Raw genomic sequence first — 23,525 nt, 5'->3', positions numbered from 1 at the left:
GTCCCTGAACGCAATCTATACTGTCATATATGAATAAATGTTGTGTGCATGTAATAACACTAAGAAAAAAAAAGTTTTCATAATCAATATTGGTGTATACAACATATGATATAATTGCTGTAACCAAAATCGAGATTTTAATATAGCAAGTTGTACCATAAAAAAATCACTGTCAACCTCCTATAAACATATAGTTATTATTACTAATATTATAGTAATAATAACTAACAAATGATATTTTTGACTATAATTATGTTACCATGTAATAAAAGTCACGAACATCACATATTTCTTTCTCATTGCAAACATATGCAGACATATCCGAGATATGTTTTTCAATGAAGATGTGCCAGCAAGATTAATTAATTATATTTTGGTAGTTTCAAAAACAGGGCCAATGAAGAAAATAAAAAGGAATAAGTTCGTCAGACCAATTTGACAATTAGAACTTATTGTTTCGTATTTTGTGAGTATCCTTTTTCTCTTCCATCGATTAATATATGATTCATGATTGATTATTCAAAACTGAATATAGTCCTTCAATTTGACGGGCACATCTTTTTAAATAATTATATATATATATATATATATATATATATATATAAATGTATACATAACAATTTTTTACGTTTACTATCTTTTATGTAATTTTTTTCTGTCGTATTACGTTTGCATGGACAATCTTCGACGCTAATACTAAAATTATTGAGTTTAGTCATAAACATGTTATCTTTTATTGTGTTTCTTTCGTTTACAGCTCATTGTTACCAGTTTTTATTCATCCATTAATTGTTACATAAGACAACACGTGTATTATTATACACGGTATGAAAAAAGATTTGTAGATACGCGATATCAATACTACTCGCTCCCACTTTCGCTTTCTATCAGCGATGTAGGTTAACTTGCGTAAATCATATGGTGCCGATTATATAAAAGGATGTCATCGCTCACAATCTCAACAGTCATTCGTGTACTCGCGATTTAGCAACATCGCAACAGAATTAATCAGAGTGTTTTCCGCGAAACGTCATCATGGACACTTATGTTGTCTTTACGTTGGTGCTTTCAGCTGCCGTTATCGCTGTTTATTATTACTTCTATAAAAACTTGAACTTTTTCAAGAAATATGAAATTTTACATATACCACCATTACCTGTTCTGGGCAATATGACGCCAGTTATTCTGCATCAACTATCGATGGCCGAGCTCGTTCAAAAGGTTTACTGTCTGAATCAAGACGCCAAATATGTTGGTTTCTTTGACAGTATGACACCAATCGTGATGATCCGCGATCCGGATCTCATCAAAGCCATCGGCATTAAAAACTTCGAGGTATTCCCCGATCATCGCAGTTTAATCGACGAAGTCAGCGACCCTCTATTCGGCAAGAATCTGTTTTCGCTACGTGGGGAAAGGTGGCGGGAAGTGAGGAATCTACTAAGTCCCGTTTTTACTACAAGTAAAATAAAAGCCATGTTCATATTGATGTCCGACTGTGCCTCCAATTTTATTGATTTCCTTTCCAAGTTACCGGCGGACAGGAATGTCGAAATGAAGGAATGCTTCGCTAAATACACGAATGACGTAATCGCGACTTGCGCTTTCGGTGTCACCGTTAACTCCATGAAAAATCCTAACAATGATTTCTACATATACGGAAAAGAAGCCACCACTTTCAGTCGTCTGCGCACTATTAAACTTTACATCGTCAGAAGTATGCCAGTTATCAGCAAGCTGTTGGGCGTTAAATTAATCAGCCATCGCGTAAATCAATTTTTCAAAGATCTCGTAAGGAACACAATACACACCAGAGATATGAAAAATATCGCACGACCGGACATGCTGCAGTTGATGATGGAGACCAGAGGAAAACGGGGACCCGGTAAGGAACTGACCGTCGAGGATATGACCGCGCAGGCGTTCATCTTCTTCTTTGGCGGCTTCGACACCGTCTCCAGCCTGATGTGCTTCGCCGCCCACGAAATCGCCGTGAATCCGCAAGTTCAGGCGAAGCTGCACGACGAGATAGATGAGGTTCTAAAAACAACTAACGGGAAACTGACTTACGAGGCGCTAAACGGAATGCAATACCTGGACGCGGTGATCAACGAGGCTCTCAGGATGTGGCCCGTGTTCATTTTTCTGGATAGGATAAGCGAGAAAGATTTCGAGCTACCTCCGGCGCTACCGGGGGACAAGCCCTTCCTCTTGAAGAAAGGGATGAACGTTTGGTTCCCGGTTTACGGTCTACACCGGGATCCCAAGTATTTCCAGAAACCGGATGAGTTTCGTCCCGAACGTTTCCTGGACGAGAACAAGAAGGGTATAAATTCAGCCGCGTATATTCCATTTGGACTCGGTCCAAGAATGTGCATAGGCAACAGGTTTGCGTTATTGGAGACCAAGGTTGTGTTGTTTCATTTGTTAGCGCGTTGCGAATTAAAATTGTGCACGAAAACGTCGCATCCGTTGCAATTGAGCAAAGCAAATCTCGACATGATGGCGGAAGGGGGATTCTGGCTGAAGATTCAAACAAGAGACAAAAAAACTAATGCATCTAATGTTGTTAATGATAATACTACCGATGATCATACTTAAATTCGCAAGATTTTTCGAATAAAATTTGCATAGATATGAATCTCATACGATATTATTTAACCGAAAGAAGGAACAATCAGATTTATTTGAATATGCCCGCGTGAATAGTTTTACTTTAAAAAGTTCTCGTTACAATAATCAAATCAATCGTGTTTTCGATTGTTCCTAATTTTATCTTTTTTTAATCATTAATGTTTCATCGCAGTATTAACTCTTTATTTGTTTATTTACTGTTTAAGTACTGCACAAACAAATTATTTTTAATACAACTTTTTTATAAACTAATTTTCAAAAATGTATAAATTTCTTGATTATTTCAAAAAATATATACTGTTTTTTATCTTTTTAATTTAAACTACATTTAATTTAAATTCCAGATGACTCCTTTTATTATCGTCCACTCATCGTTCATAGGATATCCTGTAGGCACATTGGAAATTAAAGTATCTAGCATTATTTTATAAGTAAATATAAAAAATTCATTAATACGTAAACTAGTAATTCATGGATATCCTCGATATCCTAGGGATCCTTTGGATATCCGTGTGTAGATGTACAATATCCCATTGTTAGTATTATCTCAAAATATCACGACGTATTCTTACGCAGACTATTTGAATGTTTATGAATGCGGTAATTTTTCGAATCGTCTTACAGAGATGACTTTCTGCGCACCCGGTGTGCAGACATCATCTGCGGAACAAACATGTGGATCGAAAATCTCGTGTGTCGAAAGCCGGATGGTACGGGAGCCTTGACTTCGTCTTCCCTCTCCTTATTTTCGTTTTTTTTTTTTTTCGCTCTACACGCGCTTCGCGGTCGATATCCGGTGCCCGAAGTCTGCCATCCTTCGGTCCTCATTCGCGCAGAAGCGCTTTCGGAACATTAACCGCGCAACTGCTGTTTAAACTCGCTTCATCGGCCCCGATGCGATCGAATCTCTCGCTCGCCTCCTACCACCTTTCTCTCCCTCCCCCCCCTCCCTCTCTCCCCATCCGACTCGATTAATCATCCAATTTACGAGCCTTGATAGAAAGCAGTGTCGATTCATCGCCGACGATGAACACGTACCGCTGATGATCGGACGTGCATAGAGCGATCTGAGGGGCGCCGATCGTCCGCGATAACGAAATGCGTGCCGACACGCACCTTAGGATGTATATCGCGTACAAAACTTGCGCTTTGTATCTTGCAATTTTCGAGAGACAAGCCCTCCCGTGCCGAGAGATTCAAAGTGCCCCGCCGCGATTCTCGTTTCCTTATTTATTCAAACACGCCATCACGCTACGCCGTGTAACGAATTTACATGTAAATACTTTAACAAGACGGACCGTAAGATCGTACCTTTAAAGATCGCAGGTGATTGTAAAAGGAGAGCACGTTTCTATACGCTTTGAAATTAAGAGGCAATTTGGACAGTTTTTCTGCATCGTTACGTACGTATGACCGAAACGAATGAACGTAATCTTCATTCTCGAAGAGAAGAGAAGAGAATAAAGATTGCTAATTTTTCTAAACTAATAATAGATAACAAATTGATGCTAAGCTCGTTAAAGATTTAGAATAATATAATTTCTCATAGTTTGATTTTAATCTATTCACAGAAATGGATGATATAATAAGAATTTGTATTTTCGATGCATCTCTCTCTCTCTCTTATACATAATTTTTGTCTGTTTACAAGGAATTACATAATTATGATAAATACTGGTTTATTTTTATTTTTTTTTTAACGTACGTAATGAGAGAAAAAAAATAGTGCGCCTTTGAGATGAAAGTCAAAACTTATCATATGTAATTGGCACATTTTAAACAAATTTAAATTTCAAAAGGTTTTAATTATTTCTTTTTAATTCTTAGATAACCGGAGTTTTAATAAACCTGCAAAAAAAAAAGAATTAACGAATATGTTTACGTCCTCACAGAAATCAGGAAAAATCGGCAAACCTTAAGAGGTCGCAATCTTACCCGGCTGTGCCATATTTTACAACGGTCCTCCTTTTATTTTTTTTTTTACGAAACGTCCCGATATCCGAGTCTGAGACCTTGCATCTGCATGCAATCGGCATCGATGTTTACACCGGATAAATCGATCAGGCACGTAAAAGGGGTACGCAAACTAATCCGGTGTCGACGACATCATTACCAGCCTGACGCGGTGCGCACCTCGGGTGTGTAATTAATATACACGGGTCGCCCGTAACTCAATCAACAAGAACTCTTTCTCTCTCTGTCTCTCTCTCCTCCTCCTCCTCCTCCTCTCTCTCTCTCTCTCTCTCTCATTCGCTTCCGCTGTCATCTTTCTCTTTCTCTCATGCGCTGCACTTTCTGCCTTCTATGGCTGCATCGACCGCTGCGAGAGGATATCGCTTCTCGATTCCTCTCCTCTGCCTCTGCGATATACCGAGCGCGATATAAAGCGCAACCGAACACCGGAGCGCCGCGTCGGAGCCGCTCTGGGCCTGGCACGCGCCGAAAGCCGATTCGTCCGTTTCCACGGCCGGTTGCCCGGCAATTTGCCGGCTCGCTACCCCGGCAAAAAATTATACTCGGGGGGCCCCACTTTGTACCACCGGCTTTACTTTACTTTCTTCGCAACGGGCAGTTTTTGCGCGCGCCAACGAATGCACGCTCCCAATATAGACGGGAAATGCACCAGGAGTCGGAATTCTCATCCCGATTGTTTTGCATGCATGTTTGCGCTGCCGATGTCGATATCATCGAAATACATAAGATTTGTAAGAGTGCGTCTGTTGCAGTATGATTATTATTGTCTCGTATAATATAAGCAAGAATATAATTTTTTGATTGAATGTATTGGTTTTGATTTGATATATTGATGTTCAATGCTGTTTTTTCTATGATACGGCGATAATTAAAAGATCAAACCATTATAATTTACTAAATAAAGCGAAATTGGCGTACTAACGCGTAGCATCAATTTCATACTTTCTCTTAGAGATAGGTCCCTTTTATCGCAGAAAAGGCGGCCGACAAACTTTTTCGCGACGGGCGTGATTGATACTTTTATAAACATTACAAATGCATTCACCGTGCGGCGCATTAAGCAAACGTTGCGCAGCGATGCGCGACCTCGCCAAAGAGTAATGCACGAACGTTTTACGGAAGTAATTCGATACGCACGTACACTTAAACGAGGGGAAAGGAGAGGGAGGGAAGGGAGAGGATCTTTTAAACGCGAGTATCTCGACCGCCGCCGCGCCCGAATAATTAATTGGTCGCAGGACTGATAAATCAAAAGGAGCAAATACGCGCAGCGTTAAATACTCGCGAATCCTACTTTTCGCCCACCAAAGGGAGAGAAAGAGAGAGAGAGAGAGAATTGATTCGAGAGATACGAACCAGCGTACCGTTACATCACATGTGCACAGATAAATGATTGCCCGGTTCGTAAAATACGCACGACGTTCTATAAATCAATGCAACTTTGATAAATGTGAGTGCAGCGCCGCATTTATCGATCATTTCCGGTTCGTCGATTGAGCATTACGCAGAAGACACGCGTACAATCTGATTCTCTGTTAATGATTAAAATATGCACGACAATCTTGATTATGTAATATTTTTTATTATATAACATTGATTGTGTAATGTTTTGATCGCGAATGTTTATAAAGACGATTTCTTTTTTTATAAAATCCTCGCAATAAAATAAATTCATAATTTTGCCAGTTAAGTTTATAATCTTCCACGTTAGACATTCTGACTACACAACTATTTTACAATTATTATATAAGTAATTGCTAAATGTGAGCAGATTTCGTAAATATTTGAATAATATATTAATAATTACTTTATATGAACGTGTATATATTATGAACATGTATATATATGTTGAAAGTGACTAATAAAGTGATAAATATGTCGCGGTCAATTTTCGTTTCATCGACAAATTGATATCAGATCGGTCTCAGCTGGCGCGATATTGGCGAAAATTTCTGAGAAACCCGCTGGCTGAATTGAATTATGGGACCAATTACGAAGTAACTTTCGCGTGCTCTTGAAGATTAACTTCATACGACGCCTTTGGTGGCAGTAATACACGTACGACGCTAATGATACATGCACTACTTCCCATTAATCGATATGATCGAGTTTAGCTTCGAGGCCCATTCTATATTACTTGAATAAATTATTAATTTATTGAATTCAAAAGAATATTTTATGATTTATGGATATATATAATATGTAGAAAAAGTTGCTGAATGCACAGTTGCTGAAGTTGCTGAATTGCCTAAATCATACCTCATCAATAATCTATTTTTACTCAATATAAGCAATATTTAATTTTAAAAAATATAAAATAAATGAAAATATAATATAAGAAAAAAATGAGTAGTGAAAACAAAAATTTATAACTTGTTTTGTGTGTGCTAACAATATTTTAAAAAATGAAGTACAATTGATATTAATTTTTCTATTTATGTAGATAATAATATAATTATGCAATTTTGTATGTAAGTTTATATATTTTTATAAAAGAAGATTGCCGTGGAATATTTTAATGTCCATTATATTATGTATAAATATATACATATAATATATGTATAAATGTATAAATATATACATATTTAATCTCTTTTTTGATAATTTATTAATAAAATAAGTATCATTTAAAAGATCAGGCGTGAAAAATATTACATGCAAAAATAAAAATCTTGATGAATGTCTATTAGTTAAACTTTAAATATAGAAATCAATTAAAAATGCACAAAGTTAAAAAAACATTTCTCTATAATTCCTCTCGGATTTTTTTGTTCAAGATTTACGCAGTTAGTACAAATTATTGATCAATTAATTAAATCTGATAAGTATTTCATGAAGTACCAAACTTTCCACGCTTTTTACGGTATTGGAACGAAAACGTGAAACTGCGCACGAACAGTAGCAGGATACGAGGATTGAATATCAAGCTTCATCATAATGCAATTTAAGGAGCGAATCCTTTTTTGTTACTGGTCAACAACATAACGTGATACCAAAACGGATATAAGAGAGAATCGATTCAATGTAACGTTCTACAACTGACCTGTTTAGATAAATTTAAGGATGAAATTTATATCCGATTTAATTAACAATTATTCGATACATTATCGCTAGTTAATCTACTCTAGTTTAGAATATTAGAAAACAAAATTTAATTAATAGTGAAATTAATTTAATAAGAACAATCGACTGGACTATTTCCATGCGACATACTTGTAGCACGTAGAATGAGAATCGTTGTTCATTATTTCAAATGATGAATATTGAATGTACGATTGCACATTAGGCAGATCGGGCACGTCCGCCGTTTCCAAGAGAACACGTGTAGCCTTCAGGTGGCATATGGGTTCCTATCTTATTAAGCCGGACCATCCCGTGCGACTTTACAGCTTATTCAAAGCAGCGGTCAAATTTTACGCTCTATTAATCTTCGCGTTGAATTTTTAAGGAATCGCTGGAGCCGGCCATATGACATGCAACTTGATAATCTTCCAAAGCATACAACAACTCATCGCTCTAAATATAATTCTAGCCCTTCGAGACCTAATTAGAGCACGTGATGAAAATAAGCCAAACGATAAAGATTCGCTGATGATTGAACAGGCGAGATATGAAACATGTATTTTGCATGTTAATAAAACATTTAGATGGAAAATCAATCATTAAAACTAAATCTATTTCCATTAATTTGTTTATATACTGTTTTAAAGCTGGGGAGAAATTAAAATGGAAATACAATAGAAAGATTTTAAATACTTTTCTTTCAAATAAACATTTTTATTGCTATTTTCCATTTTAACTGTTTTCCCAGTAGTGTTTTAGAGACACTTTAATTTGATAGTAAATTTTTGACTGATTAATAAACTCTTAACGTAAAATTTTCTAAATATACAGGAAAAAAGGCAGTGCTGCGATCTGCCAAGTTTGATAGGACGCATAGTAGATAAAGTACAGCTGTATTAAGCAAAGCACGCGGAATTACATAGCATAATAACCAATCCAATCATGTGGCACCTGCCACGAGACATGACTGATTCTTATTATTACGATTCATCTACTTCTTCGTTCGTTCCTACGTAATTGCGTCCATAAAAATACATACAGTAGCACTTTGCAAGCATGACACGATAATTAAAGTCAGTCAATTAACGTTATTCGCAAATTAATAAAATATTAAAATGACAAATCGATATTATAACAGTTATAAAAACGAGCTATTTGCTTTGTTTTACGATTATTTGTTATGCAATCGATAATTACGTGTACTGTAATCAATATGCAGATAAATCGAAATATCGAAATCATAATTATCAGAAATTTCATGTTTATATCTAAGGGTATTTTTGTTTGCTCGAGAAGACAATATCCAGTGCAAAGTGCCGAACGGGGAGAAGGAAGGAGGGATGAGGCAGAGGTTATTGTAGAATTGATTGACTCATTTTCTTGCAGATGAAAGCACAGGCCAAATTACATAACTTAATTTGCGGGGTGCCAGAATTATTGCGCACAAATTAATCCGACGTCGTCATTATTCCTGATCAAACGATGCCGTGTGCATCAACAGCGCGATTTTTTTATCGGCATGTGCGTTAATTTGTGTCTTTTTTACTATTAGTTAAATTCCAGCGCGTTAAAAGCCGTTCTTGCAGCTACGTCAGAACACTGTTGGCGGAGCTGTTTACCAATTTCTTCGCCGCATCAATACGATGTGCGCAAAAAAAAAAAAAAAACGAGATCTCCGCGTACATTGCGGCGATGTAGGTTAATAAAAAGAGACGTGGCGAGAAAAAGCGCCAGTAAATTTTCGAAAATCGAGTGTAAGACGTTAATGCGCTCTCACCATGATTAACACGTAATGGTATCAGTGCGGCTTGTGTGCGGAACCTGGCGAGGAATAATAAAAAGCGCGAATCGCGCGCAGGGTACAGTTTTAAGTGCTCGTTACCGATGTGAGTGTCGGAGGTGGGCCAACCTTTTGCCTCGTCGAAATAAGGGAAGCCCCGCGAATCGAACGACGGTTCGCTAATTACGTGACGGAGTTGAAAATTGCTAATTATGGTCGAAGCGGCGAAGCAATCCGGGACCCGTTCGGTTCATCAGAAATCTTCCGTGAGCGAGGAGAGTCGTACCGGAGACGTGAGAAGGTTGCACAATCGTAAACGTGTTGTCGATTCGATTCAACAACTTGTTAATTTGATGCTTCACGTTCCCTCGCTATTAAAGATCTTGGACGTATCAATATAAAAGATGTTGCTCACGTGATTCGCGTGTAGCTATAAGATTTGTGTCTTATTGTTAACAATACATAATTCTTTGTGTATGAATTTGGTGAATTTTCCCAAATTTGGGTTTTATGCATTATTGTTATTATGACGGAGACTTTCTCGAGAGCATAAAAATATATTAATTAAGACTAATACATTTTCTTCCCCTGAGAATTTTACTAAAATTTTTTATTTTTGCGAAAAAATCCTCCATGTCAATGACGAACTCAAATTTAGGGAAAAGTCCGTCAACCTAGTACCCTGTTATATCCTTTTTTTAATCAATATTTTAAATAAAAAGTATGTATACATATACAAACACCGACATTTTACAACAATTATTTTAAATGTCAGTATCAGAATCGCCTTACGAAATTAATTACACCGTCAGATAACGTCACTCTGCACAGCGTGAAGAACATTAATTCAGAAATTCAGGTCGGATTATCCTAAACGACGAGGTACGCGCATCCTCAGTCCTGGCAGGAAGTATGTATATTATAGCCTAATCTAATTCGGAACAGGATGCTTGTATTTGCATTAGATTACTTTTTAAGCTCGACAAGCCGGATTCACGATCTTACGAGTGCGACGACAGCAGAAGAGCATAGTAGACCATAATAGAAAAGAAATCTACAAATATTACATGTATATATTACAAGATAATAAAAAAACTAACATAATGAAAAATTCGGATATTTTTTATGAAAAATATTTTGTATGTCTTCAAAAGAGTATAAATTATTTTTTAGCGTATAATGTTTTTTTTTTTTTTTTAATTTGTGACAATATCTTTAGACAGTTAAAAAAATATTCTATGTTAAAAATAACCGTTATTCTTATAAGAAAAAAAAAATGAATTGAGAGAAACTTTGTTTTTCATACACGGAGAAGATTTTATATCAAAAATTACCATATGAGAAGAAAATTATACCATCGTAAGTAGAGTAAATTCTATGGCAATTTGATGAAGAACAATTCCTTTCTTGACTCGCGCTTATTGCTTATCTATAATATTTTATATAAAATTTTTACTATAAAGTTTTCTGCATGTAGAATTGCAATTTTTTCCCCCATGTTTGGTGACAGCGTAGTTTTATGTAACATCGCCGCAGGAATTTATTAAATGCTTCCCTTATCTTCGCGAGAGGAGAAACGAAAGCTACTTTGTTCGTGGAATCGCAATCCACGGCATCAACATCTCTCTCTCTGTTTCTCTCTTTCTCTTTCTCTCTCTCTCCCGATCGCCGGATCATATTTTTCGCCGTAGCGCGCAAAAAACCCGAGGATCTCTCCGCGGCATCCGGACGCGGGAGCGCGTCGCCGATATAAAACGCGAGTTTCGGGTGGAAGAGGGAACGGCGACGCGAGATGAAAGAGGCGCGGCGGTAATTATCCTGCGAGTTATTCTCATCGCGGTGGCATTGTAAGAATCGCTGCCAGAACGGCAGCTGCTCTCGCGCCCGGTCGGTTGCATTCCCCGGCTCCTGTTCCTGCTCGCGTGTGGCACCGCGCTCACGCGCATCCTCGCGCGTGAAAGAGACGAAAACGGAAAAAAAGGCACTAAAATAAAAAGCGAGAGAGAGAGAGAGAGAGAGAGAGAGAGAGAGAGAGAGAGAGAGAGAGAGAAAGAGAGAAAGAGCGCGCACAGGTGGATACGGGAAGAAAAGTCTGATGCGCGGCAACATCAATCACTGCGTCACCGCTTATGCATGTGCGTTCTCCACGAATTTACGCGCATACAGTCGCACGCGGAACGATGCGTATTCGCGCGCGCGCATGTAATTTGTCGAGCATCGCGTCTCGCGTTTTGAGCTTTTTTTTTTTTGTTCTCTTTACGGGTAGCCCGTATATGTATATGTACATTTTTCCCCCCGCGGAGCAAAGCGGCGTCGACGTAATAACTCTTCCCGAACGAAACGACGAGATAATTTATCGTTAAGTCCTCCGGCTCTCTTCTAATTATCACGTCGTGTGCGTAGTTCATTTCGGGGAGACGCGATGGCGAGGGGGAGATATTTTTTTTTTTTTTAATGGATTCTCGCTCATTACGATTGCGATGTCATTTGCGCACGATTCGTCTTTGTGTTAATTAATCTTTTTCTTTCTTTCTTTCTTTTGATGTCGTTTCGCGATAAATTGGAAAGAAGTTGCCGAGGAAACACTTGTCGGTCAAAATTATTCTTAAGGAATATAAAGATAGGTAAGATGAATGGCCTAAGTTTTCATAATTATTTATAATGACCAATAATGATCTCCTCTTCGCACTTGTTTCTAAATTAGATAAATGAAATCTTCAAATATCCTAGTCTCCCAAATCGCATCACAACGTTGTCTTGAGTCAGAATTAAAATTTATTTAAAAAAAAAACCATAAATCTGCAATACCCGTGCGATTTGGTAATAGCGCGCGAATTTATCACCTTCAATGCCGAAAGCGACTGGTTTACTCTTATCCGCGCTAACCAATGGAAATTGACGAAAGATCGCGGCCTCTCCGTTACGTTCGTCTCTTCGAGGGAAACCCCTCCTCCCCCAAAAAAGGGGAAAAAAATGATGGACCGCAGTTTACGGCCACACGGTGTGGCGCGACGCAATCTCTCAACGGAACCTTCCCCCGTTCATCCATCACTGTCGCCGGCGCAGGTTACCGCGTCCGCGGCCGTGCATGAATTTCGTATGGTATGGACAGCTCCTCCCGGACGGACAAAACACGCCGCGACGCGCCGGGCCGACCGAGGCGATACACGTTAACCGTGAATGACGACTAAATGCCAGGCGCATGCAGCCGCGGGGCAGCAGAGACGTGCGTCTTCATCTTGACGAGCTACTTGAGAAGAAAACGTACGATGACGCTCGTTAGAGGTATCGCTCGCACGAATCTCGGTACCGTTGCCACGGGAACGTTGTAAACGCCAACGTGATTGAATATATACGTACGTGATGTATCCCCTATCGCGATGCTTATCTCTCCTCGATATTTTCAACCCTTGAGAGCGCCACTCGTCCTTTTCTTACGTAAAAAGAAGTATTTGGTACCAATAGACACGTCCAGGCAATTCACTAAGCTTTCGTAGAATAATTTTAATTAAATGCTTCGATTAATACGATTAAATGTTTGGTAGAAGGAAATTATCAACACTGGCATACTTCGTTTTTGGTTGTTCATTATTGCAACAAAAGCTAAAAATAGAACATAAAAAATCTCCTATCAGACGATTTTTATAATATTGTTTCAGATTTTGTAATAAAATTAATGTTTTCGCAATGCAATAAAAAAAGTAAACGCGCCTGAAAAATTGAGCTTCGAAACTGTGCATGCAAACGCAAATAATAAATATATACATTTTTTATAAAAAAATTAACATAACAACAGATATCTTTAACATATTTTGTATCTCTATAATCATATTTTTTAAATATACATATTTTTTTTGCTTTGTTCGCTACTGCGATAGGAATTCCACAACAAAACGCACGTGTCGACCGATTTGTACGTTAAGGATGTAATTCCGTTCTGCCGATGGCACACATAAGATGTATCACAGTCGCTGGATGCTGCCAAGCCCCTCGCTGTAAGGGCGATTGAGATTCGCGGCACGCTCGATCAACGCAAGCAACCCGCTGCTGCATTTCTCAGATGCACGCGCCGCCGCGGTGGCTGGATCTCCGGCGCACGCGATCCATCCCCGTTAGCGACCTGTAATCGGCGGCTTTATAAATTTGATCGAAAGTGAAAAGCACCCGGCAGCGGCGGCGGTCGAAAAACGGTAACCGTGGGTGAGGAACAGTCTTCAGGAACGCGACGATTACCGAGTTAATTTCCTCTTAATTATATCCGGAAGACTGACCCACATCCAGGAGGTTCACGCTTATGGAAAGGCAGGGCGTACAGTGGATCGATCACGGATGTAGGAATATCAGGATAAATGCGGGGTGTGTACCAGAGACGCAGGATGAAGGTAAATTGACCATATACGAAATATGTTTTTTATAAAATTGCTGTTTAATGTTAAAGGAATAATAGTCATACTGAGAAGGCAAAAACTAATTAAAACGATAATTTTCGCATTGTGAGAACATAAAAAAAAAATTACCTACGTGTAATTATATACATATATCTATGATTCAAGGAATATGTATGATTATACATGAGCAATTTTGTCTCATTTTTTCATAATTTTATATAAAATGAACAATGCGAGAATTATCCTTTTAATTAGTTTTTTCTTTTTAGTTTGACTATTATCCTTTTTAACAAAAATTTTTTAAACGAAAGAAATTAATATAAACATTATATGGACATATAAGATACATATATTTATACATGTTTTTGTAGGAAAACTTTTTTACCGCGTTTAAATCTTCTGATCGACGTTTTACATCGTCATGTTAAATGCCGCTTAATATGGCCACTGGCGTTAACAATAGGATTTTTCCGCACCTTTCAATTTTTAATACTAATCTATCTATATCTATATAAAGGCTCGAACTAGATAAAAGGCCGGGATAGGAGGGAGATGGAAAAATCTTGCGATTTTACACTGCACTGCAATTCGAAACGCGATGTTCTTGATCGCCGATCGGTAGACGTTAGGCTTTAAAAAGACGTGGGCATACAGTTTTACTTACAGCACACTCAACCGTTAATCAATTAACGTAATATGACGCTTTATTAGGTTATCTCGAGCTTGTATCTCGCGCTTTATTATTATGCATCCTCCTTAACGCGTCTTAATGTCCTCTCGTTACTGTCCCCCGGGTAACGAAAGAACGCGTTATTAGCAAGACACGTCCTACGTGACGGGCGAGAAATTTGTAGCTTGCTCTTCTTATATATTTTAATCATCCGCAAGTGTACAAAATTACTATACTTCACGTTATGCGCGCGTACACACGCGCCTTTTGCGTTATTATCGATGCGCGCGGCACGTAAAGCAGTGCGAATGAACGCGCAATCCCGCAACAGCTCCCGTTAACGGCATTCCCACCCCGTTATAATATATAAATATGTAGAATAAGGGGGTAGAGCGAAAGAGAGAGAGAGGGAGAATATGTGTTACGCAAATTAAAGCGCCATCAGCATCGGACACCCGAGAGCACCTCACTTTGGTGTCGATTACCGATCTCATCGATGGAAATGTGACCGGCTGATATAAAGACATTGCCGTTAATTGCGCATCAAGTATCGGGCTACGGACGCGCGCTATAAAGGAAACGTTATACCCGGGGCCCGGTTTGCCGAGTTTACGAAATCGGCCGACGACGACGAGATCGCCCGTGTTCTTTCCCGCGGCGGCGGCAGAAATTTCACCGCGCAACGAAGAGACGTGCGCGAGAGAAGAGTCGCCGATTACCGATTACCGAAGTTAACGAACCGACCCGGGGCTCTTTAACGAACTCGCATGCACCGGCATCCAGAATCGATATAAAAATTCGCGTGTGTAGCGTCGCCCGGGGCGACGTGCCCGTATTTACGGGCGGTGACGATGCGCGAGCATGCGTGCTTATACTAATTGACATGTAAAAGTCGGACTCTCGATCGTAATAAAACCGAGCGACGAAATCGGGAAAACCGACCGGACGATAAACAGATCGCATCTGTTGAAAGCGCCGCGTGCAGTGGACTCGTAAAAATCGTACGTTTTCACAGCTCCCGCGGGGAACCCCCCCGGTCGTGCGAAAGTATTATACAATGTGAACGAACGGGAGAGAGGCGATCAGATATTTTTGCGCGTGAACGCATAAAAATGTAATGTTAGCGAATTTATTTTATTATGAGTTGAAGCGCAGTTTTATCGAAAATGACGGAAGCTATTTATGAACGAAAGTTTGTAATTCAATATGTTGGGATTTGGGGTTTGGGGTTAAAAAAAAATATATATATATATATATACACGGAAAGAATTTTCTCTTAAAAATTACCCTAAAAATCGTGGTAATTGTGAGACAACGTGAACCTTGAAGAATTTTACCATACTTTTAACAAAATTTACTAAAATTTACATATTTTTTGTGAAAAGTTTGCTACCTTTGTTTCTCTTTGATGGGTCACGCAGTGTTCTCATATTTTTATAAGTAACAACTTAATATGTATTTTACAACTTTGTCTCTAAAATCGATTGCACCCATTGACGAATTTAACCGTTAAGTTTTTAATTAAAAATATTTGTTATTAATAAAGTTATCGTACAAAATGTAAATAGGATAGAGGATATAATCCCACCTTCTCTTCTATTAAAGGTAACGCACGGTTAAATAATTTTGCAAAACGGCATTTCTTACTTAAAATATGTCAATATTACTTTTTACCATTATAAACTTAATTTCTTTAATATCTTAGCAAATCTCTTTCCATATAACTTTTCAGGAAAAGATTTCCATTTCGAGATTCATGAACGAAAACGCGGGAAACTTGTTTAGGCCATATGTCGGTTATTTATTATATCGCTTCACGACATGCGTGTATCCTTATGCTATTGCGTAATCGGGCAATTGGCAACCGGGTGCGAAGCTAGCACATCGTCACGTCGTGCCATATCGCGACAGGCGCTTTAAACGACCGTTAATGAATTCCATCCACACCCCCGAGGAGCAACGACGGCGGTGCATCACGTCGCTCCGTGCGCGTACCGGCACGGTTCCGATTTCTCCTCTCTCGCGTGGTGTCGCGAAAAACGCCCGACACTTTCTCGACCGCGCGGTGCTTGTGCGTGCAGCTGTCGCAGCAACGAGAGGTAGGTAGGTAGGTACTCGTTACACACTCGATTCGCAGTGCGATCGCAAGGAAATTCGATTTGCGTGCTGCTGCTGCAGGCTACGGGAACCACGGACTCTGAGGGGGCCGGATATCGATCCTCGATCCGAGCATTTCACGCGATCCGTTCGACATAAATTACGCACTAAGGAAGCGTTCTACTTTGCTTGACAAAGAATGTCTGGCAGAGAATGTTTTTATTGAAAAATGTTGAAGCACTCGAGGTGCAAGTTTTATAGAAATATTTATTTTTCTTAGATTACGGTTATTTTTATCGTCGCAGACTGTTCAATGTAAATGATGGCATTGAATTGATCGACGTGTATATTTTCTTTATATAAAAATATATAATATTTTTTATTTGTACGAAATCGCGTTATCGATTCGAAAAAGACTTATTTGGAAGAATTTTTTTTAATTGAAAAGTATTGAAACAATTAAAATGCAATTTCTGCGGAAGTATTGATTGATTTTTGTAAGTTTTGATAACATTTTTATATTATCGCAGACTAACGTAAAAGAAGTTTCTTAATTTATGTAAAATCGTGCACCGACTGATCTAAAACAAATATAAAAAATTAAGAATTGACAAAGTGGTCCCTTTCGGAAATTAAAATAAATTTAAAATATGTAAAATTTTTGAAAACTTTCCATTCTATCAATTTTCAGTTTTTGATTCTAGGTCAGTCGGTGCACGAAATTTTATAAAACTGTTTTATGTTAGTCTACAATAATAAAAAGTAATAATAACAAAATTTACAAACGTAAATATTTTTACAAAAATTACGTTTCAATTAGTTTCAATTTTTTTAAATTCTCTAAAATAAGCCTTTCCTTTATTTCGAACTCAAAACGAAACGAAATGCCTCCTTAAGGACAACTTGATTTTCCTCATTTCACGATTGTAAACGCACCGACGTCGGTTGCCCGGCCTCGGCGTTTCCTCCCGAAGTCGTTCACGTCAATTAAGGCGTCGATAATTTTATTAATGCTTAATTTACGAGCGCGGCCCCGGCACGTAAAGATTATACGTGCGATCGCGGTATCAATAAACGTGCAAATTTAATGCTCGAATGGCGCGTTTTTGACGCATCGCGCCCGACGCCGATTTCTCGCTCCCGCATCGCCCCGCCGTCAACGCGGATGTACGAGTTTCAATTATCGTCGCAATATACAGCGAGGCGGCTTTACTTCCGACGACGGCCGCTTTACGACTCTTACGCATTCGAAAACACGCGACACGCCGAACGTAAGTGCTCGAGGAGACGGTAAATTTGATCATAGTTTCTGCGCTCGCATTACCTCGGACTTCCTGTCGCCTTTCACCTTTCATTCGTTGACAGATACAAGAATCTTGCATAGAAAAATATCTATACGGGCTTTACGGTATGTTTGCGATTATTGTTATTTATACGTTGCATATGCATACCCTTTCTAAATTTATGTAAACAAGCTCGTGATACTTCTAAATACTATAAGCATAAAGCATAAATTCAATTATTCCGTCATTTGTATTAATTTTATTCGTAAACTTCTTTCATTCTTTATTGTTATATCGCTTTTATTCTTTGTGCAATTTAGATCCTACAATATACATTTTTATAACTTGCATGACATAGATATTTGCAAGATTCGTACTCCTTTCTATTCATAGTTTTTAATTTCGCTGTTATTTCGTACACAATTTATGCGCTACAATATTTTATGCAAATGCATTCTGCAATTTGTTGCATTTCATAAAATTAGGCCACAGCCATTTTTATTCTCCGCCGCAATTTGTTTTTAATCGTTTCTAGTCATTTCTCGCATTTCCCTCAAGTGCAAATTATCGTCAAAGGGGAGAAAGAGGAGATAGGGAGAGCTCTCCTTTTTTTCTTTCTTTCAGACGCTCCGCTAACGTTATTATCATCACTTATCGCCGATTCACGATCTTCCTCGCGATGGCGCGGCAATCAAGCGCGATGCGCCTTCGATATCCATCGGCACTTTGCAACGTACTTGACCGATTCTTACATGTTTCTCGTATTACTCGAGTTTCACGGCACGCGCGAGTCCGGGCACGTAAACGGCATTAGCCTAATTGCGGAGTGGCGGGCGTGCGACGTGGCAGCGGCGCGGCGTGTCGTTAGCCGATGATCGAGCGCGAAGGCGATAAATCGGCGTTATGCCGCGCGAATATATAAAGGCGGCTATAACCTGGATGATAATGAGATCATCGCAATTATCGGCCAAAATGATCGGCATTATTACGAGACGGGACACGCCGACGGCGCACGACAATTCGGGAGGGGGGGAAGGGAAGAACGAAAAATGATCTTCTTCCTTCGTATTTTCTCTTCTCTTCTTTCTTCTATCTCTCCCCGTCCCCTCTCGTCCTTCATCGGCGATCATTCACCAAAAGAGAAAATGAGCCCGCAGCTACGGGGACGATGCAAAAGTGCGCGTTTTGAGCGGCGATCTCGGGTCGACGTTATGTGCAAATATAATATTGTAAGCTCGGGAGATCGCGGGAATGGGGAGGGCACCGGTGGACGGATGAATGATTGCGGACGGGGTGAAAATCTGCTTGGAGCTGCTGTGGAATCGCGTGCGGGAAGCGAATGGCGTTCGTCGAATCGCCGCACAGTGGGCAATTTCGCTCACTTTTTGGACAAAAATCTTGCCAGAGCTCAATTCTTCATGAAACTGAATGATTGTTTTTTTTTTAAATACTTGTAAAGACTTATACTTTAGGCAGGAACTGCGGAAATTCAGTTGTCGTTAAACCTACATTAAAGAAAAATAATCAAATGCGAGTAAACGAATAAATTTGTCTATTTTTAAACGCGAATTTCTAGAGCACTGAAAATTTTTATATATGTATGTATTCTATATCTAAAACTATAATATGTATTTTTTTCAAAATTTTCTGCACGCTGGTTGTTTCGAAATAAATTTTGAAATTTCGGAAAATTAAATTTTTTAAAATAAAACTATTTATTGTTTATTTGAATGTTGAATTTTGTAATTTTAATGTCAGAATCGTAATCAACGACTCCAAAACTCTATAATTGACCTATGATTTTAATGTTTTATTTAGAAGAGAAACGTGTCTCTTAAAGGGTTGAGTGTTTAGGGTTTAAATGTTTACTCGCATTTGATTATTTTTCTTTAATGTAGTAACTTTAGCGATGTAACTTTAACGATAACTAAATTTCCACAGTTCCTGCCTAAAGTATTAAATACTTGTAAACTTAAAACTTACTTGTAAATACTTGTAAAAACTGCAGTTGAAGAATTGAGCTCTGGCAAGATTTTTGTCCAAGAAGTGAGCGAAATTGTCCACTGTGCGCCGCCGCATGTGCTACGCGCCCGTGGTCGTCGCGACGGCGGCGGCGACGTGCAAGAAAGCGTCGTCCCCGGCCTGGCCACCGCAGCATCTGCGAGGTGAGGGACACACGCACGGGGAACCGCCGCTCCGACGAAATTGCGCAACAAGCGTATCCGCGATAGCATCGACTACCGGAGTGTATATGTATCTCAGGGCGGCTACGCGATTGCGAAATTACGTGCATCGAGCTCGCGTATAGCATGTGGTTTTGCTTGTATGTAGAAGCATCGAAAGAGAGAGGATCCACTTGTTTTTCGACGCGCAATCGATAATTATGAAAAACATCATACGTCGAAATTGGTACATTTGTATAAAAAATTGAGCCAGTTAATTTAAAGTTTAAGAAAACTTCATGGACTGTTCTATTATATTACGTTTGAATATTTGTGCTAAAATTTGAGCAAAATTTTAATTCATCTTTTTCATTGTAATTCGAAATAATGCCAGAAAAGTGACAAACTGATCATTTTAATATTATATAGTGTGTTTTAGAAAGAGAGAGTTTTTTAATAATTTGTTTCTATAAAGCATGGCATATAAGTGATGTAGACGATATAACCTTCGAAAAATTTTACTGCATTCATAAAAATTTAATAAATTTTTAATAGGAATATATTTTTTTTACACTATACAGAACCTTTATTTAAAGAGATAGATTGATACAATTTCTTCTTTTCTTGTTATACTTTAAAATAAAATAAAAAGTAGGGAAAAATTCAATGCCCAACGTTACGTTAAAATTGAGATTCTAAGAGAAAAAAGCCTCTTGTGTATAGTAACAGAGAAGCTCGAACTTTTCCCGCGATGATCGAGTGGAAAGTCAGAGCAAAGTGTTACACACCGCGAGGTCTCTCAACCTTTACAGGCTTTATATGCGAATCGAAAGTCGCGAACAAATAACGAGTGGATCGAGAGAGGAGAGAAGACGAGTAAAATAGGCTGAGAAAAACGGCGGGCAAAATTCCCGACGCGTACGCGATGCGCATACGTTCGATAGACATATCGCTTCATTAAAAAAGAAAAGAGCTCTGCCGTCCGTGTGCCATCGAAAGAGAAATTCGAACGGCGGCGGCTGCTGCTGCGCGTGGCGCGTGCGCAAGTGCAACAAGTGGCGCAGCGCGCAGCGCGTGCCGTCGCGCGCACGATAGTAATCTCAACCACTTTAACGGTCTCTCGCGAGAAGGAAGGATTACGGCGATGTTCAAAGATAAATCAATGTTTAAAACATCGATTAAAGAAAAAAAATATTGAAATGACATTGATTATGTACGAAGAAAAAAATTGATTTATCGAGTAATCGTTTAAATTTTTTACAAAAACATTTAAATTAAGTTAACATCAATGACGATTGTGTATTACAATAAAAAGATAAAATAACAAAAATAGCATAATTGCAATAAAAATTAACAAAAGTAAGTGAATTTATTACAATATTTTCTAATTTTATTGGTCAATATCTAATAATAAATTTGCCTATCTCTTTCATTTTTATTTCGTTTTAAAGAGTAATTCCGTTTAATCTGATTGGTCAATCCGTTAACTCTTCTCCATCGGGACGCACCCTGACGCAATAATAGAATTAAAATCGAACATTGATTAAAATCGAGCAAAATAAAATTGGCTGAAAACATCGATTAGTTGAGAAAAAACTACCGGTTATTTCGATTAATCGATCAATATCGCCCATCCCTAGGAAGGATACTCGCGAGGGAGGAAGAAAGAGTGATTCTCCGCGAAGCACGTGAAGATGGGACTCGGATGATCGACGGCGACCTGGAATAAACGCGCCCGGTACGTGGTACACCTCGTCCGATACGCACGAGAGATCACGCTCGACGTGTCCGCGTTCGTATCCTCTCGAAAGTGCGAATATATGAATATACAATTGCGTTACGTCGAGGGCCCACATTCGGAAACGTTACGCGCGACATCACGAGAAGACATTTCATATCCGTTCGTATATTAAAAATGTAATTAATGTCAGTATTTAATCAATTACAGTGTTGTATTTAGATATCTGAAAATTATGTAGATAAAGATGAAGATAAATTACACCGTTTGGCTCTTTAATTTAATTGGACGTAATATCTTAAATTATTATCTTAAATAATATATAATATATAATATTCTTTAAATAGCATATGAAACCATTAATTTCGTCAATAACAGATCTTTTTCATTCTTAGTAACAATTCTGCTATTTAAATATAACATAACAAATGTGTACACACATGACAACGACTTTTTTTCTCATTCAAAATCTTTTATTCGAGGATTCGTTAAATCGCTGGAACGGCAGCAACCCTTGCGACCTGCGTATTACCGCACGGCGGCGGATGAAACGGAACCGCGGCGGTCGGCACCGGTACGGCACGTGTTTCCCAACGTCTTCGGAAAGGGAACAGGACGAATCGAAGTGGACTCGTGCCTCCGCGAGCAGCTGTCTTTCGGTCTTCCGCGCGCGACCATCCAGCCATTCTATATTAATTAAACCGGTATACGCACGCGAGCGTGCGGCTGGCCGGCATGTCCGCGCCGCCGCCGGTCAACGCGAGCGACGACGCGTCTAATTAAGGGTCGTCCTCGCCTCGGAAGCCGAAGGCCGAAGGCTTGCACCTTGTAATAGCATGACACGTATTCGCGGCTTCGCGAACCGGACGCTTCCGGTTGCGTGTAACGCGCGCGCACGCCGCGCTTTAATTCGATTGGCGTAACGGTAGCGAGGGGAACGTTACGGACCTTTTATTCGTCTCGCATTCGCGTAATCCGCTCGTAAATTACGACCACTGCGGCGTGTATGCGAGTCCCGTCTCGGCGAGATGCCGCGAAAGGCGACATTATCGTTGTGCCGAGGATGAGAGGTACAAGAACAGAGATGCAGAAAAACAACGATATAACGAGAAAGTTGTAAGGGACCGTACAGACAAGTAAATGTGGAAATTATGCGCCCCTTGGTATCCAATCAGTGTTGCATTGATATAGAGGAGAATTGCCAATACGACGATACGCCTTTTAGAGCGGCACTTTCCGATTTCCTCGAAACTAAACATTGCATTGTACACAGAAAAAAAAAGTAATATAGCCAATAACATATGTAATTGCGGGCTGCTAATTACATAAAATACTCAATAATATTTACTGTTAATGCAAGTACAATGTTGATACTGCATAGCCAATAGCATATATTATTGTACTGAGTGTATCTGTAGTTGGCAGTCCGCAACTACATATCTTATTGGATATATTGCATTTTTTTCAGTGTATTAATGCTAATAAAAAGATAGTCTGCTTAGATAATTAAAGAAATAAAAACGCACAGTTTACACATTGACTTTTTTCTATATAAAATCTATTGAAAATAAATCTACTCTAATCTTTCATATGGTCTTGCATATTTGTGTAATCAACAAAAAAAAAAATTTTATATCAAAGTGAAGGATCGTACGAACCCTCGTATACATTAACTTATACAAATATTTTGTACAAATGACTCACATTTAAAAAAAAAGGAAGCTGTAACTTACTAT

General features: G+C 38.9%; 1 protein-coding gene and 1 long non-coding RNA gene across 2 annotated transcripts in view; both read left to right on the top strand.

Moving 5' to 3' along the window:
• LOC105839813 overlaps positions 1–23,525 on the top strand; it is a 146,524-nt gene that overhangs the window by 120,822 nt on the left and 2,177 nt on the right. The window contains exon 4 of the long non-coding RNA XR_004963559.1: positions 13,330–13,833. This is a non-coding gene — a long non-coding RNA (uncharacterized LOC105839813). The remainder of the gene's footprint in view (positions 1–13,329; positions 13,834–23,525) is intronic.
• Positions 953–2,864, top strand: LOC105839811 (cytochrome P450 9e2-like). The gene has a single exon (XM_012686371.3). The coding sequence runs from the start codon at positions 1,036–1,038 to the stop codon at positions 2,599–2,601; it is 1,566 nt and encodes a 521-aa protein (XP_012541825.2). The 5' UTR covers positions 953–1,035; the 3' UTR covers positions 2,602–2,864.

Source organism: Monomorium pharaonis, chromosome 6, assembly GCF_013373865.1.
Source record: "Monomorium pharaonis isolate MP-MQ-018 chromosome 6, ASM1337386v2, whole genome shotgun sequence".
Taxonomy (NCBI): Eukaryota; Metazoa; Arthropoda; class Insecta; order Hymenoptera; family Formicidae; genus Monomorium; species Monomorium pharaonis.
Note: the sequence above shows the minus strand (reverse complement) of the source record. Positions and strands in the feature narration are given on the sequence as shown.